Raw genomic sequence first — 15,983 nt, 5'->3', positions numbered from 1 at the left:
TATATATATATTGCGTATTTATAACCGAGGAGGTTTTGCATTCTGTTTTGCATATTACTTACTAAATTGAAGACAATCATTGAATCGATATACTTATACCGGTGTTGTTCAAAAGCGATCTCCCATTATCTGGGATCAAACGGTTGACCTTACGTCAATTGACAATTTACATCAGCATATAGAATCATTAGCTAAGGGCTGATTAATCGCGGGAATAAAAATTCAAATAAATATTGCTATAATTTTCGAGTGTCGACGACACTCATCGAAAAATTTTCTACTATATTTATAAGTTATATAAGTCTATTCATGTTTTCTTTTTTACTGTCATTATATAAAAATTATTAATTGCTTTAATTTAATTTCACGAGTCCAATAGCTTCATTCATCTGTTAATATTTCACTTATTTATAATATCCGACACATTATTGTATAATTTCCGACTCAAAAATTATCCTTGCTGGTAGTTGTTATTAGGTTTCAAGGATTAAGCGTCTTCTCTCGTCTAATTTTTATAGTGATATTCAATAGTAGAAAAAAAAATAGCATTCAAACATTCCGTGAAGGATTAAACGAGATTTTGCAACTATTTGTTAGAAATTAAACCTCGGACGACATACAATAATGCTTGCAAGTCAGTACTTACAATTTAAAGCTTTTCTAAAAAAAAATTGTGTGTGAGTGTGTACGAATATTAAGATATGAAAATCTGAAGCAATGACACTGTTACAATATTATTTGTTTATTTCGAGTCACGTTTATGTTAAAATCATGGATCTGGAAATTACGATATAAAACATACAAAATAAAATACATAATAATAATAGTAAGATAGTACGCCACCCCCCAACCCCCTCGGCGAATTTTAAATCAACTCTTCCGAAAAAAATTTGATTAATTGTCTTCTATTACAACTTTCTATTTTGTATTTCTAATATTATATACATATATATTTCATTAATTAAATTTCAAATTACAAAACTTCGTAAACGTGAACTTCGAAAAATTAAGTGAGGAATAAGATTTCACTATTTGTTAGATAAATCGCTAAAATTATATCTCGGTTTCGAAATTGCTATAAAATTTCAATACATTCGACAGAAAATAATCATCTAATCTAAAAAAAACCTCGATAAAGAGAAGTTATATTTTTAACGTAAAAGATAATCCTATTTTTTCTGTTTTCAAAGATATCTTGTATTTACGAAGAAATTATCTATATATACATATATATGTGATTGTAATGTAAGTATATATAACGAAATTTATATCATTGTCGTATTTGATCTTGTGTAAGTCAATCGAATTCAATCCAAGATATTGACATCACCGGGAGTTTATATCGAGTTCTATATAAACGCGAGAGTCCGAGAACATTTCTTTTGCTCGAATGTGGTAAACGCGCACCGAAATACATCGATATTAATCATTGATAAATAACAGCCGAGACGAAAGCGAGGCACGTTCGCTGATAAGTAAGAATAAAGGCCAAGATGCGGAGGGTTTATTGGCCCGGGTCCAGTCGCGTTTTATCCGTGACTGCACCGCCGAATGCACTCTTGTGCGCATTTCACAAGCACGTTTTCGTGCTACTAATTGCATCTAATATCAATCATTTCAAAATCGATCGGGAAAAAGAGCCAAACTGCAGACTAGATGGGTGACAGCTCAACGCGTGAATAAATGACCCATAATCTCGTAAACCGTATCATATCAGAGAAAACTGCCATAAATATTAAACATATTTATGCTTAAATGCCAAACATCTTTCTTTCTCTCTTTCTCTCGTTTTCTGAAATATTTTTTGTTCTTAATACTTTTTTTAAAAAGACACAATATAAAATTAGTTTATTGCTTAATTTATAGCACAGATAAAATATATTTATATTTATATATTGCGATTTTTTTAAAAGCTCATGAATTTTCATCGAGTTTAAAAAAGATATTTTGCTTTCAGAATTAATATGCAATATCGACATCTGTCATTGCTTATATCTTCTTTCTCGCACTTTTATTGTTATTGTAAATGAAATATCGTCCTCTAAATAATTATATTACCATAAATATCTCCATAATCGTATTATACGATAAAAAAAGACGGCAATAGAACGACGATAAAGTGGCGTTGGCGAGTATTATAATCGGCGCGACGAAAGTGATGCGTGTCAAATTCGCAAATAGCAATCGACATCGAGCGATTGCTTACAAAAAAGAAACATTGTAGCGAAGTAAGATCCTTGACATTTATGGCTATAAGTGCACAGATAAGGATAATACGTTGCCATCTCGGTCCATCTTTACATGTTTAATAATGCACGAGTTTCTTTCAGCTTTACAAAATGTCGTCAATAAAATCACGCCGATCATTCTCAATCATTAACATTATGCAATATGTGTTTTTTTATTTATTTCTTATAAAAATTTTTATAATAGAACAAATAAAAAATGGTTAATTTATATAAAATTATACGTAATATTTTTATTCGTATCTTATTTCATCGCGATCGTTTATGAAATTTATGTACCTAATCGCGATACGCGAAGAAGATTTAAGGACACGGTGATAGGTCATAAAATAGAGTACCGGATATCTTTAAACGACGCTGATAGAACAACGTGGCGTAATAACTGAACCATTTAACGAAAATAGAGACAGGTCACGCATTATTCGATATTATTAGGCCTGTCGCTATTCTGGCGCGTAACCTAACTCTGACAGGTCATTTTCATATTAAAAGGAGCGTCCGCTCCAAGTTTTCTCCTAGATTCTGCGACGTCTTGCACTTTGTCCTACGCTCGAACGCATCACGAAAAAAATATGCAGTGTCACTTCTCAAATGTCGAATGTAAAAAACTACAATACAACACACACACATACATGCATGACAATTCTTTATAAACGGTATCCATTATTACGTTTAATTCGAACAATCAGCCAAAGACATACGAATTACATTTCATCAAGCTCAGCGATATTGATGCCTTATATTTATAAACAAGAATATTTATTTTCTTATTTACAGCGCGTCTGATTGCGTCGACAGGCATAAAAAAATCAACATTATCAGCAATATTTTGAAAAAGTGATTGCTTAGAATTCCATCGAGAAATTATTAAGTATCGTATAATAGTGCTATATAATTCTTATATAAGAATTTTATCGATGCGTTAATATCGACCATGAGAGAAAAATCACATAAAGAGACATCCTTTGACAAAGATGTCGATCATGTGAGAAAATATTTGTACCAATATCGTTAATGTTGAACATATTTATTGTATTAGTAATATCAGTTACACCATATTTAGAAAGTACGTGTGCAATGAGGAAACAATCGCATTTTTTGTCCAAAACTCGCTTTAAATTATTTATAATTCAACATTAAAATTCCATTTATCATTTTATGCATCGTTTATAATTTTGCATAATACATATTTGGAGAAATAAAATATACATATATAGAAAATATATATCAAAATATACGTCAGATATGCCATATAAAATTATATAAATCTCTGTTTTAAATTATATAAATCATTCAAAGTATTAGATTTAATATATAATCATAAAATTATTAACTTTTATGAATATTTACAGAGAATTAGACTTCCATGATAAAGTTAAATAACTCGAAAGAAAAAAAAATTCTTAATCATTAAAATTATTCTCGATTTCATTAAAAAAATTATTTGACATTTGTAAGAGAAAGAGAATTACTTTTTTTATAAAAAAATTCTACAAATTATCTCAAATGACCTCTCACACAAATTAATAACTCGTATATTCGAGGCTAATAACAAAACTTATCGACTGTGTCATTCGCGAAAATGATATCGCAATAAGCTTATTCAGGCTAATGGCGCCGCCTTAAAAACAGATAATCGCGTAGGGAATTAGCATCGATTAATAAGTCAGTCAGTATGAGTGTCTGCACACATGTGATGATACCGAACACTTTCAAGTCGTCCTCGGGCGCCTACGGCGTCCGTCGTCGTCGTCAGCAGCCGTCGAGCACGTGGGCCGGTAGAAATAGCTCCGACATATACTACAAAGGATCGTCCACTTGTGTATGCGTGTGTGTATGTATATATGATGGTCACATTGTCGCGCGAAATACAGAGAAGGACAAGACCGGAGAAACGAGACGAAAGAGAGGCAAAACGAGAGAGGCAAACCGCGAGAATTGGCAATGAGAGGGGGATAGGGGAGAGTGTAATAGCTGTATCTCGTGCACGTGAACGCGTCTGACGTGCTCGTGACGTGCATGAATACGATTGCCGTGCACACACTAGCACGCACCGCGTGCGATGCGTCAGCTGCTGATGTATATATGTATATACGTATAGATGTGAACGATATTCAGAGTTCAACTAAATAAGCCTCTATGTGAAAATATGTGAATATATTATATAATAATTTTATCAAGGATAATTATAGAAATTATTATAATGTAGAATAGCAAGTATATTTATCTTATTTAGAAACGACGATTACGAGTTTGATTAGCATCTGTTAAAAAAAAAAATATATATATATATATGTATATTTAGTCAATGCTGCTTATAATTAATATTTTTTAAATTATTGATGTTTGATCTGTTATCAAATTTTTATTAGTTTTATATTATTCAGATAGACTAACACATGCACATATATATATAGCTAATTAAAGCTGCTTGTATTAATAAAATAAGACGCATCATACACATTTAATATCGAGAAACAAGACATGTATTTTGTGCATCCCTAGCAATGCAAACAAGCAGCAAAGCATGCATCTTGCATGCCGCGCTGCACATCGGCATGACGATTACGCGAGCAGCGAAGAGCTTGCAGAATACAAAGAAAGAGAATCTCATACAGGTGACATTCCAAACAAATATAATTACTGAATATAATTTTCGGTATTATATTACGGTATTATATGCGGCATATATTAATATATTATATTAAATTGCTAAATAATTATCGTACGTTCTAAAAATATTCATGAAACATTTGACAAAAATTAAATTATTTTTCGTCATTTCAATAAATAGTAATATTAATGGACGATATATGCATCATAGTGAAAATATTCTTAATGATTAAGTTAATAATGTAACAACATACAGTATATTTTGATTTAACGATCCAAGATAAGGAGACTTAAATAAACTTTCCAGACGTCAAAAAGTCGTTAATAGTTAGATTGACGATAAAAGCCCATTAAGAAAAAGAAACTTCTATATCGCAAGCAATTGGAGGTTTCGCGTAATCGACACAACGATATGATATATGTCGCAGTTCATCACATAGGAAGAATACAATCTGTCCGATAAAGGTCTATCTCTCGGAAATATACCCGTAGAAACACAGTAGAAACACTTAAGACTCTTGAATCTCTCATTGCAGTCGTATCGAATTATGACGTCAGAAGCGAGAAATTATATAAAATTTTTTTCTTGCATTATATGTCAAAGTAGATTAATTTTTTTGTCACCACTGTTCGAAAATATGTGAATAATATAAAGTATCGAATACTCTCTTTTGGATCGTGGATTAATAAATAATTGAATATTATTAACAATTATCACAAACTGGACAAAAATAATGATATATAAAAAAAAAACAATTTATATTTCAATGTATAATAGAAGACAAAAAAATGTACGCGTTTTTTTTCGCTCTTTTGACATCACAGTTCAATATGGCTATTCTGATTGACAAGGCGTTTTAAAATTCAGCAGCTCGATCGCTTACAAAGAAGTGAAGTAATATATTATATATATACATATATAGTAGTTATATATAATATATATGAGTATATAGCACATATAATCACTAAAATATAGTTTTATATTAAAATATATATAAATACAAATCTTTTTCGTGCTAGATAAAACGAAATTATTCGTTAACAAAGAAAAAAAAATTGCAACAAAATTAGATATATTTGTTAAGTAAAATAATGATATTTATATAAAAGAGAGAAAGATAAAAGGAGTAAAAATAGTGATCCGTCACCAAAAAGGAAGAAAAGAATTTTTGTCTTCAAAAAGATTGAACTTTGATCTGCTCAAAATATCGCAACGGATTTAAACTTCATTATCGTTGTCGTTGGCGATTTATAGTCACCCAATTGCCCTTTCGTTGCAATTTTCGAAATAAATTCGATACGCATAGTAATTCAATAAGCTGTCGTAATCAAACAAAAGCGATAAATAACTGATATTACATACAGAGTACTTAAGAACCCTACGCTTTCTTTTGATTTCTTGAATGATTTTTTCCTAGAAAAATTTTACTGTATTTTAATTTTATCAACAATCAAGAATCTCAGCTCTTTAATCTTTCTTAAGATTAAAATTGATTATGTGAAAATTGAATTTATTGAGAATTTAATAAAACATAAAATTTTATCTCTACATATATTTGTGAAATTCCCCAAAATTTGTAATTCTTCCTTTTTATCAAAATAAACGCTAATTAATTTTTTTTGTAAAAAAGAAAAAAGTTTCAAATTTATCAAAAAATTCATAAATAGGGCAATATGCCGGGAACTTTGGAACATTGTATGCACTGAATGTATAGTGCATTGTACGTTGTACATTATTGCGATAACGATTAAATGTACGAGTTATTCGGTGGCCTTGGCGCGTATCATGAGAAAAACGCGCTCGAGAGTTTTCGAATGTTGCTTGAATACGCGCGTCTCTATTTAAATAACCCACTGTAATTTCCTCGTAATTGAAACGGAAAGATCTCGTTCTCACAAGCAGATTACGCGTACGGGCACCACGTGGTAAAGCGTAACGTCACGCACATGTCTATCATTGCACTTCAATCCGTATTGCGGTCGTTTTCGCCATGTGTCATCACCTCACGACGACGAAGTGTCACTGTTTCTTATCATCGTGTGCTTTTTCGCGGTCTATTAAGTTGTCTAGTAGATGACGTAGGCTAGCTTAAACCTTCCGTGATAAGGTAATCGATGTGGTGATATCATCGGATACACTTTTTCGTGAACGCAGTACCTTTCTTTCGTTAATCATAATCGCTTTTAATCCGTTTCATATTCATACTAATAATTATTACAGCTTTACTATTTATAACTGTTTACACGTTGTTCGTTAAAAAGTAGCAACTTATCAAATTTCTCGGAATATTCTAATAAAACTGTATCATTTTCTAAATCATTGCGTAAGCATCCGAGTATAAATAAAAAATGACGAATTTAAATACTTTATCTTTGTCAAATAAATTTGTTTGTTTTTTTTTTTTTTTTGTTGATTATCGTTAAAATACGCGACATAGAATTTCCGTCTTCTTGTACTGTACTGTAAAGCATAATTTATAATCTTACAAAATTATGAACATTTCCATAATTTTGCGGGTATAGATGATAATCATTAATGATTAATAATATCCGTCCTTTAGACGTATCATATAATTGCAGTTCTACGATTCCCATTATAGTGTAAACTTTGATATTCTACGTATCAGCGGTTTTATTTTTTTCACACGGAGGGATAATATAAAATATATAAACCTTACTACTATATAAACTCTTGCGGGGTGAATATATTACTACGTAATGAAGGGTTCTGGATCCTCGGCTCAAATTAAAATGGCAAAGTCTTGAATATATGTTCTCGAAACCTGATCGGACAAGTATTTACCGGACACTAACGAGTGAACGTTAAAGCTCAGCCGTGCAGATGTACACGAAACTCTGGCGTGTTTATTTTTCGAATTTATTTTTCAAATGTTTATACTTTTCGCACAAAGAAATAAATCGACAACTCTGCTGTGTTTTAATGCAAAAATACATTGTATGTATTAAAAGCATATATAGATAACCGTTGCTTTTCAAGATGCATTTTTCAATATCGTGATTAGCCTTTCATAATCTCGATCGACGCATGCCTCGTGGAGGGAAATGCCAAAGAGCGCAAACATGTCGCGCACAGCCGGATCGAACACGTGGTCTGCCGATAACGCTCTTTGCCGTTTTGACGAAACGCCGCGTTCGCGCGCGCGAGTAGGTCTCGTCTCGAATTACACTGTCTCCCGCAACGTGAGAATTACAAAACGATCGGACGGACGGAATTTCTACGCTCTTCTGGAATCACGTTTGTGAACGCATATTTATTTATGAGCAGATAGAAAACTTTTTTTTTTTTTTTTTTTTTTATTTGCCAGGAATTCGCGCGAGAACAACGACGTGTCATTCGATCGCGCACAGTTGAACAACACGAAAAACGTGGAGGTTATTTCTATTCTCGTTTAATCGCCACGGCTATTCTTAAATACAAATTGATGTCAACGACGATATATTTTCGAGCGAGGCTACGAAAGAAAAAGCAGACGAAAAACCAAGCACGAGAGAATATAGACGAGAACGCCGATAGAGGCATGTCGAAATTCCTCGTTCCGTCCGTGATTCTCGCGAATCTTCTTTCTGGCAACGCATCAATGAAGGCTCGTGAAATGGCACGCGTCCGCGTGGCCGTACAACGCATACGTACCTCTTCTTTTTCGCGCGGGTCGCTCCTCCTCGTCGAGGCCGGGTTGCTCCCACACTAGCACGTGGCCATTTCGTCCCCCGTTTTCGCTGATTCTGCCACCGCTCATCTCGGAGACGCGAAAGGAACTTGAACGCAAAGAGGGAAAACGCGATATCGCTGAACAATATCGTCCAACAGACGACGGCGTTTGACGCGATAACACTGACTGTTCACACGCGCGCGAGAACTACTGGTTCTTCCAACACTCTCGCGCGAACACTCGGGTCGAAAAGCGCCGAGGAACGAAAGAGCGCGCCTGCGTTCTTTTTTTATACCGGTCGGTCGGCGACGACGACGACGGCGACGACGACGTCGAGGAAGGTAACGGCGGGCGACATTCGCGGGCGTGACACGGTGGCAAAAGTAAACGCGTTACGATAAGGTTAAGTCCTCGCGTGATACAAAATGATACTGATTCTCTGAAAGGAACCGGGACCGGCCGGTTGCTCGCTAGCTACTGCGACGATAACGACGGTCGTGGACGAGCGATTGGACTCGTGGCAGGCCGGCTGTGTCAGCTGTTCCGCCAATCGGAGCGCAGCGCGGTAAAAGTCACGACCGCCGGCGCGAAATTTAATTTACATCTGCGGATCTCGCAAATGATGATAAAATTCTTTTAAAATGTATACAATGTGTGCACGATTTCACATTCTTTATTATGCTAATAAAATAAGTTGTACTCCTGTGAATTAAAAAGTGAAATTACATTCTATTTAGTAGCAAAGCTTATACATATTTGAACAGTTTTTAAAATCCACTTGTCAATTAGAGAACATTTATGGTAATTTTTAGCAGCAATTCTTGCTATAGCGAAACCTCAGGAAAAATCAAATAAAGAGCTAAATGCTATAAAAAGAAAAGAGGAATTTTATCATGTATAACTATAGGTTTTTTTTTTTTAGGAATTGTTCTATATATTGAAGATTGAATAAAGTTTAATCAAGTTTAACTGATGATGCATCTCTTTTTAATTTCGTTCTGAAGAGAAAAAAAAAAGAGAATACTCGGTTAAATCTCAATTATTTTTAATCAATGTTTCAAAGAGAAGAAGCTTTCATTTTCAATAATTTTATTAATTTTTTCGAGAGTTCTGTTTTCACAAATACTATAAATAGATGACTCGTTGGTTTTTAGCAGGTAATTGAAAATAAGATTGACTTAACAATTGTTTGTACTAACAAAGATAATATATGAGCTGCAAGTTATCGCGAGCAACGAACACCTATCGGGCTTCATTCCAACAAAGGCATCTGCGTATTGTGAAACCATATGATTCACTTTTGACCTACGGGCTTGAAAATTAAATAGATTATTACCGCGTTAGATATATCGCGTATTCACTGTTCATTCATCGCACGTCGTTCATCAATCAAAACGATTTAAAATCCCGAGAAAAATATGTGCCTGGAATCGAGACACGCATCCTCAAAACACTACATATTCTCATCCAGCGAGAAATATCAACATAGTAGAAGAAATACTCTTTTAACATGTGTCATCGAATCTCTCAATCAATAAAAAAATATTTCTGGGCATATTTTCCGCGTAAATAAGAAAAATCCACAGAAAAAATTGAATATTCATTTTACATTTTTTCTACAACTTGCAAATTTTTTCCTGTTTATCAATATTTTTCTAAAGAAAAACTGTGCGCAATGATATCAAATTGAAGGTTTGTAAACTGTGTAGAAGAAAGTTATAATTGAAATTAATTTAAATTAAAATCGTTTCCTGTATAAGATTATATCTCCGATTACATCAGATATCGTAAGAGCAAAAAAACTGAGTCATTGCGAAAGTAACATCACAGTGTTCCGCATGCTTAATTAAAATCTCTTGGAATCTTCTTCGTTTCGTTCGTCTCATGAAGCAGGTCAAAATAAATTATTTATGAGAATAAAAAGATGTTTATATGGAAGATAATTTTATTGAATAAAGAAAAATTATTAGATTGATAAATAATTATATACAAATAATCAGAATAGATATTGTATATTATGTCATTATGAATCATAATTTGTCTCTGTAATTATTATAATATAACATTCTAATTTTTACCCTTTTTACCATCCTTTCTTTTCAACTACATCAAAAATTTCATAATAAAACAGTAGAATTTTACTTTGATTACTATTGCAAATAATTTCGTTTCTTAACGATTGAAGAAAATATAGTTTATATTACACACATTCCGTTTAACATCTTGTATGTAACAGGAAAATGTAGCTAATCGCAATTAAAGCATTAATTGCAATTCAATTAACTCTTCTATCTCATGTAATTTATTTTCGATTCACAAGCTTGCCGTTAAATGCAAATTGGAAAAGGCATCGATCAGATCGGTTTGGACGAAATAACCACATAAAGTGGCGTAGAATTTTTGGCACGTTAAAAACTGATCAGTTATTAATAACTCACCGCGCGACTTTATTCCTGGCTATCGTTTCGCGAAACGTTCGAAACAAACCGCATTTACACGATACTTTTCCAGCGTTGGGGTTATATACATGATGAGATGCAATCGCGCTTTGATCACATCGAAGAAGTACCGCTGATGATCAATGATCATCTTAATATGTCGACGATGCGTGATTGGTGGACGTCTTCTATTTGCGTTTGGTAAAGTGCACTTTATCTCAAGGTTTATCTACGATTACAAAATCCTTCATCATGTTTTAACGATTGGCGATGTAATTGGAAACATTTCCGTTTATAAATGCCCAGTTTCCGATAAAAATAACGAGATGATATCTACGTTTATCTCGCGCGATATTAAAATGCCAATATTGAAATTAATATCAATCCTAAAGCAGATGTCAATCATTCGTATACATATCATTCGATAACATAAATTGCGTAGCGCGCTTTTAAATTCTCAGAAAGTTAAAAGCTTATAGAAAAATGTGTTGCAAAACTCGCTCATGAAAATATTCTTAAAGTAAAAATCTTCGATATAGCACTATAATCATTGCGAAAAATAATAACAAATAATATGAAAAATATAACAATTTTCCGAATATTTTTTCGATAATATATCAAAAGTATCGCCGAGCCAAATTAATTAATCGAAGCTATCGATGTTCTCGCAACTGCGGGAACCCCCCACTGATTTGCGGCGGATATCAAAGTGTCAAGATAAGAGATACGGGGGATTTTCCATGCTGAAAATTGCAAGAATGCAATGAGTAAATATTTGTTGACTTCTGGATATACGCGTTCCATCCACATATATCATCGCAAAGAGTATATCGTCGAGAATGCAACAAGAAGCTTGATTTAAAGCTTGTCGCTGTGTGCGAATCATGGTTGTCGCGTCTCGTGGACTGGTTGTCTATAATTGATTTGATTGCTACATGTGTGTAGCAGGATGTTGCTATTCAAAGCGACTAGTATAGGAATGTACGATTCGTACAAATCAGAGAAGAAGGAAGTCGCCGGAATGGAAGACGCAACGCACAGCCGTGATTCTTTCTTTCCCTCTCTCTCTCTCTCTCTCTCTCTCTTTATCTCTAATCAGTGTTAAGTAATTAAGGTTAAGCCATCAAACATTAATTATCTATTATCTGGTTCATCCATAATTATCTCTCTCTTGCTTTTGAGGGCAACTGCGTGTTCAATATCTCGTGCAGAATATCTCTCGGTATTACTCTCGTCATTATCACAAACCATAAACTACAGACTAAATCAAGAAGACTGTTATTTGTCTCAAGGTTATTGAAGCATTAACAGTATTATTACAAAAGTTAATGTAAAATCTCGTGCGTGCTTTATATCAAATTCTCCTTTAAACTATGTAAAATATTTTATTTTTTTAAATTTCTAAATTTAAAACTACACGCATTTAATCTAAAATAAAATTTTAACAACATTTCAATTTGCTATAATTGAGATATTTAATATAAGATATGAAAAATTGACATTTAGTGCAAGCAATCCGTAATTGAATGAAATATTGATCTATGGCACCGTACATTTTTATTTGGAAAGATATAAATGTATTACGTCAATTTAAGATTGAATCTATCGATTTATAAATGTTTCAAGCATTAAAGAAACTGATTAAATAGAAAAACCGCGCGAAAAATAATTCATCAGTTTTATATCAGATAACCGAGCCTTATCGACTCTTTTTATAGTGCTACCTTTTATCAGCGATATGTCTAATTATCTTTATAATCCACCGAGAAACGTTTACATTCTCGAGCGAGCAATTACATTTCCGGCCATTCAAAGACCGTGGACCGCACAGTTTTATGTACATATATACGTCTCTTTATAAGAGCGAGTATCATAAATTCTGAAAAAGGACGACAAAGATATTTCCAATCCGCGGTAATTTTGGCGAAGATCACGATGGTTTGAGAAACGTAGCCAAATATTTTATGACGCTTTTACCTTTAAACGATTGCACAAAGCGTAATATCGAATGATCTTGGAGCGTGTACTTGATTGTGCAATCGATGACTCGTTCGTGACGTAGTATATTTTCTTTCGTTCGTGAATCGTATAACGACGCGTATCGTCCAATTTCACGTGGCGTGAATCGCAATTTCGCGAGTACAATATGTACAATATGAGCAATTATCGAGATATGACTAATAAACTTGATTAACACAAAATGAGCGCGTGACACAGTTCAATAATTGATATAAATAATTTACAAAATTTGCAAAAAAAGTTATCTATCTCTCTCGGACTAATTTGATTTTTATCTTGATAGTTTTCAAATTTAAATTGTATATTGGCGTGCATAGTATAATTAATATATCGCAAATATCGTATGTTGCAAAATTTTACTGACAATAATAAAATTAATCAATCATATATAATTAAATTAATTTATTATCATGTGTATTGAGGCATTTTAACAGATGTTGATCCATCTGTTAAAATGCCTGTAAAGATATTATCTTCGTGATGAATTAATATTATCATTGCACTTTTTTGTGACACATTGTTCAATATGGATAATTATATATATATATATATGTTTGGTTTGATTACATAATTTAATTTATATAATAAATTAATACTCTGAAGGTAGATAACATAGATACTCTGTTTAAACGGCTAGATTACACTTTGCGTCGATAAAAAGGATAGATTATCTACTACAGATAACTAAACATGCTTTCAACTAAATTACTTATCATACAAGTTAACTTCTTCTCGGCAGTAAAATAGAAATCTGCAATAAAAGTTTCTCTAAAGATAAATTTGTGATTGACAGAAAGAAAGTATAAAATGTTTTTATCTCATATTATATACATCAAAATTACATATTAAGTTTGCATAAACAAATATGTATAAAAATTATCAGATATAAATTGCACATGTCTTTAAAAAATAATTACTAAATAATTTTTATTTAATAATTATTATTGTCTTTTGTAGATATTGTTTTTTCATAATAAAATAATTGTTATACGATATAATAAGCATTATTTAATTTCTTTTCTAACTTAATTCTCTTCTAATGTTTTAGTATGTTTCTGGTATCGATACTTTCAATTTTGAATACAAAGTATTCACGTGGAATAATTCCACTTTAACATATAAATCTGTTCACAGAGAGAACATGATATTTCCTGTCTGAGGAAGAGTACTGAAAATGTAGAAGTAGGATGTCGACAATTTTCTGATTGCTCGCTCTTACGGGAATGTGTGACACGTGGATGGTTATAAATGCGGTCTTTACATCATTTAAACCCGGACGAGTCTAACACCATACTCAGCCTTAAATGCCTCAAGTTTCGAGCCGTCAACAGGAAACGTGAAAGCCCTCAAACTCGTTATCCACTATAGTTAAGTGAAAAATAACTCTGATCGTACCACGAGGAAATACAAAGTGCAGCAGGAAATCCAAGTGCATGCGGAATCCCTTCGTTTTGTATTTAAAGTTCTCTTCATTTCTCAAATGAAAACATTGAAAACTATGTCACCAAACTATTTTAAGAGTTTTGTTTAAATATATTAAAAAAAATTTATATTTTTAAAAAGCGTAAAGATTACTTTCACAGTAATAAAAAACATTTTAATATTTTTTGATAACTCTATTTTATACGGAGATTATTCTAAAAATTGTGGAGACTATTTTAATAGAAGAAAACATATTGATATATTTTTAAAAATGTGATTATTATATGCATTATTATATGCAACGCACAAAAAGAACGGAAAGAATGAAAGGAATGTATATACTTTGCCGTTATAAATTTTTAATAATTCCATCAAAATATTTTTAATTAACCAACATAAAATTATAATTCGCTTACATCTTATGCGTTTCACATAGGTAAAGATTTCAATGGATTAACTATACAAACAATCCGTGTCAAGGTTCGGTATCAATAATTTGTCACACTATATCCGTAATTTCTACGCGAGGCCGTATTCGAGGGCGCAACTCGAGTTTCCAGAATCCGTCCTCGTACTGTGCCTTCAGAATACAAAACGACTTGTTAGTTATTAATCGGATACCAAGCTACATATTTAGAGTACATAAGATAAATAAACGTATGTTTTTCATACGTGATTTCTCGATCGTCTCAATTTCAGCGTTCAGTGTTTATTATTTATTAATAGCGCAAAATATTTATCATGTTCTTATCATCATTTTCATTGTTATTCTTTTGTTACAATAAAACAATAAAAAAGAAAAAAAATTCCGGAGTTCGGGAATTTATAATATATATTTAATTATGGTCAAATAAATTTCCATATTTTTTTTTAAATTTACCTATGTTTTGCAAAATAATAAAACTTTAGTTCCAACAAAAACTTATTTCGCGAGAAGATAACTCGCGCTTTCTTCTGTTATAAAAGCCTTAAGAATCTATTTCAAATGATTCGATCATAGAAGAAGACAATCCGCAATATTCGAAAGCATAAGTAGATATATGCGAATTAGAATTAGATTTCGATAGGCGCTTTCTACTTTCTTTCTCGGCAGTTTTGACGGTATTGAAGACGATTTACACGATTGTAACCAGTTTCTAATATTTTTCGAACCAATTCGTAAAGATAATTCGATGCAGTACACGTGCGTTTCCTCTTATTAACATGCTTTTTTTATGTAAATACGTTTTATTGACGCAGTATCGAAATCCTTAATGATAATCGAGATTGATAGCAATGATAAATCGGGTGTTAATTTTCATCAGTTGAGATGATACGCGTTTGCATGAACGAAGTAATCAAAGTGATATGAAGTGAAGTCTCTAACTCATCGATGTTGAAATTTTTATGGATTAAAATGATGTATCGAGCTCTTGGTACAATTTATTCCTCAAAGCATAAAAATTTAAATCTCACGTCAGATTTAAAGATAAAAAGATCACGAGTAAACGGATATTAAATCTTATGCGTCAATTTAGAATACGTTACGATCATTTGTTCTTTTTGCAAGAACTCGATTTTTCGTTTAACTGATG

The 15,983-nt window shown here is 32.4% G+C and overlaps 1 protein-coding gene across 3 annotated transcripts in view; it reads right to left on the bottom strand.

Moving 5' to 3' along the window:
* LOC115243604 (putative inorganic phosphate cotransporter) overlaps positions 1–15,983 on the bottom strand; it is a 55,205-nt gene that overhangs the window by 13,700 nt on the left and 25,522 nt on the right. Inside the window, exon 1 of one of the 3 annotated variants that reach the window (XM_029820733.1) lies at positions 8,512–9,357. The exons of the other annotated variants lie outside the window; for them this stretch is intronic. Coding sequence (XP_029676593.1) covers positions 8,512–8,617 — 106 coding nt within the window. The 5' untranslated portion in view covers positions 8,618–9,357. Of the gene's footprint in view, positions 1–8,511; positions 9,358–15,983 lie in introns of those variants that run through there. 3 annotated transcript variants of the gene reach the window in all.

The sequence above is a fragment of the Formica exsecta genome, unplaced genomic scaffold (assembly GCF_003651465.1).
Source record: "Formica exsecta isolate Colony F162 unplaced genomic scaffold, ASM365146v1 scaffold72, whole genome shotgun sequence".
Lineage (NCBI taxonomy): Eukaryota > Metazoa > Arthropoda > Insecta > Hymenoptera > Formicidae > Formica > Formica exsecta.
The sequence above is the reverse complement of the archived record's forward strand: the minus strand, read 5'-3'. Positions and strand labels throughout refer to the sequence as shown.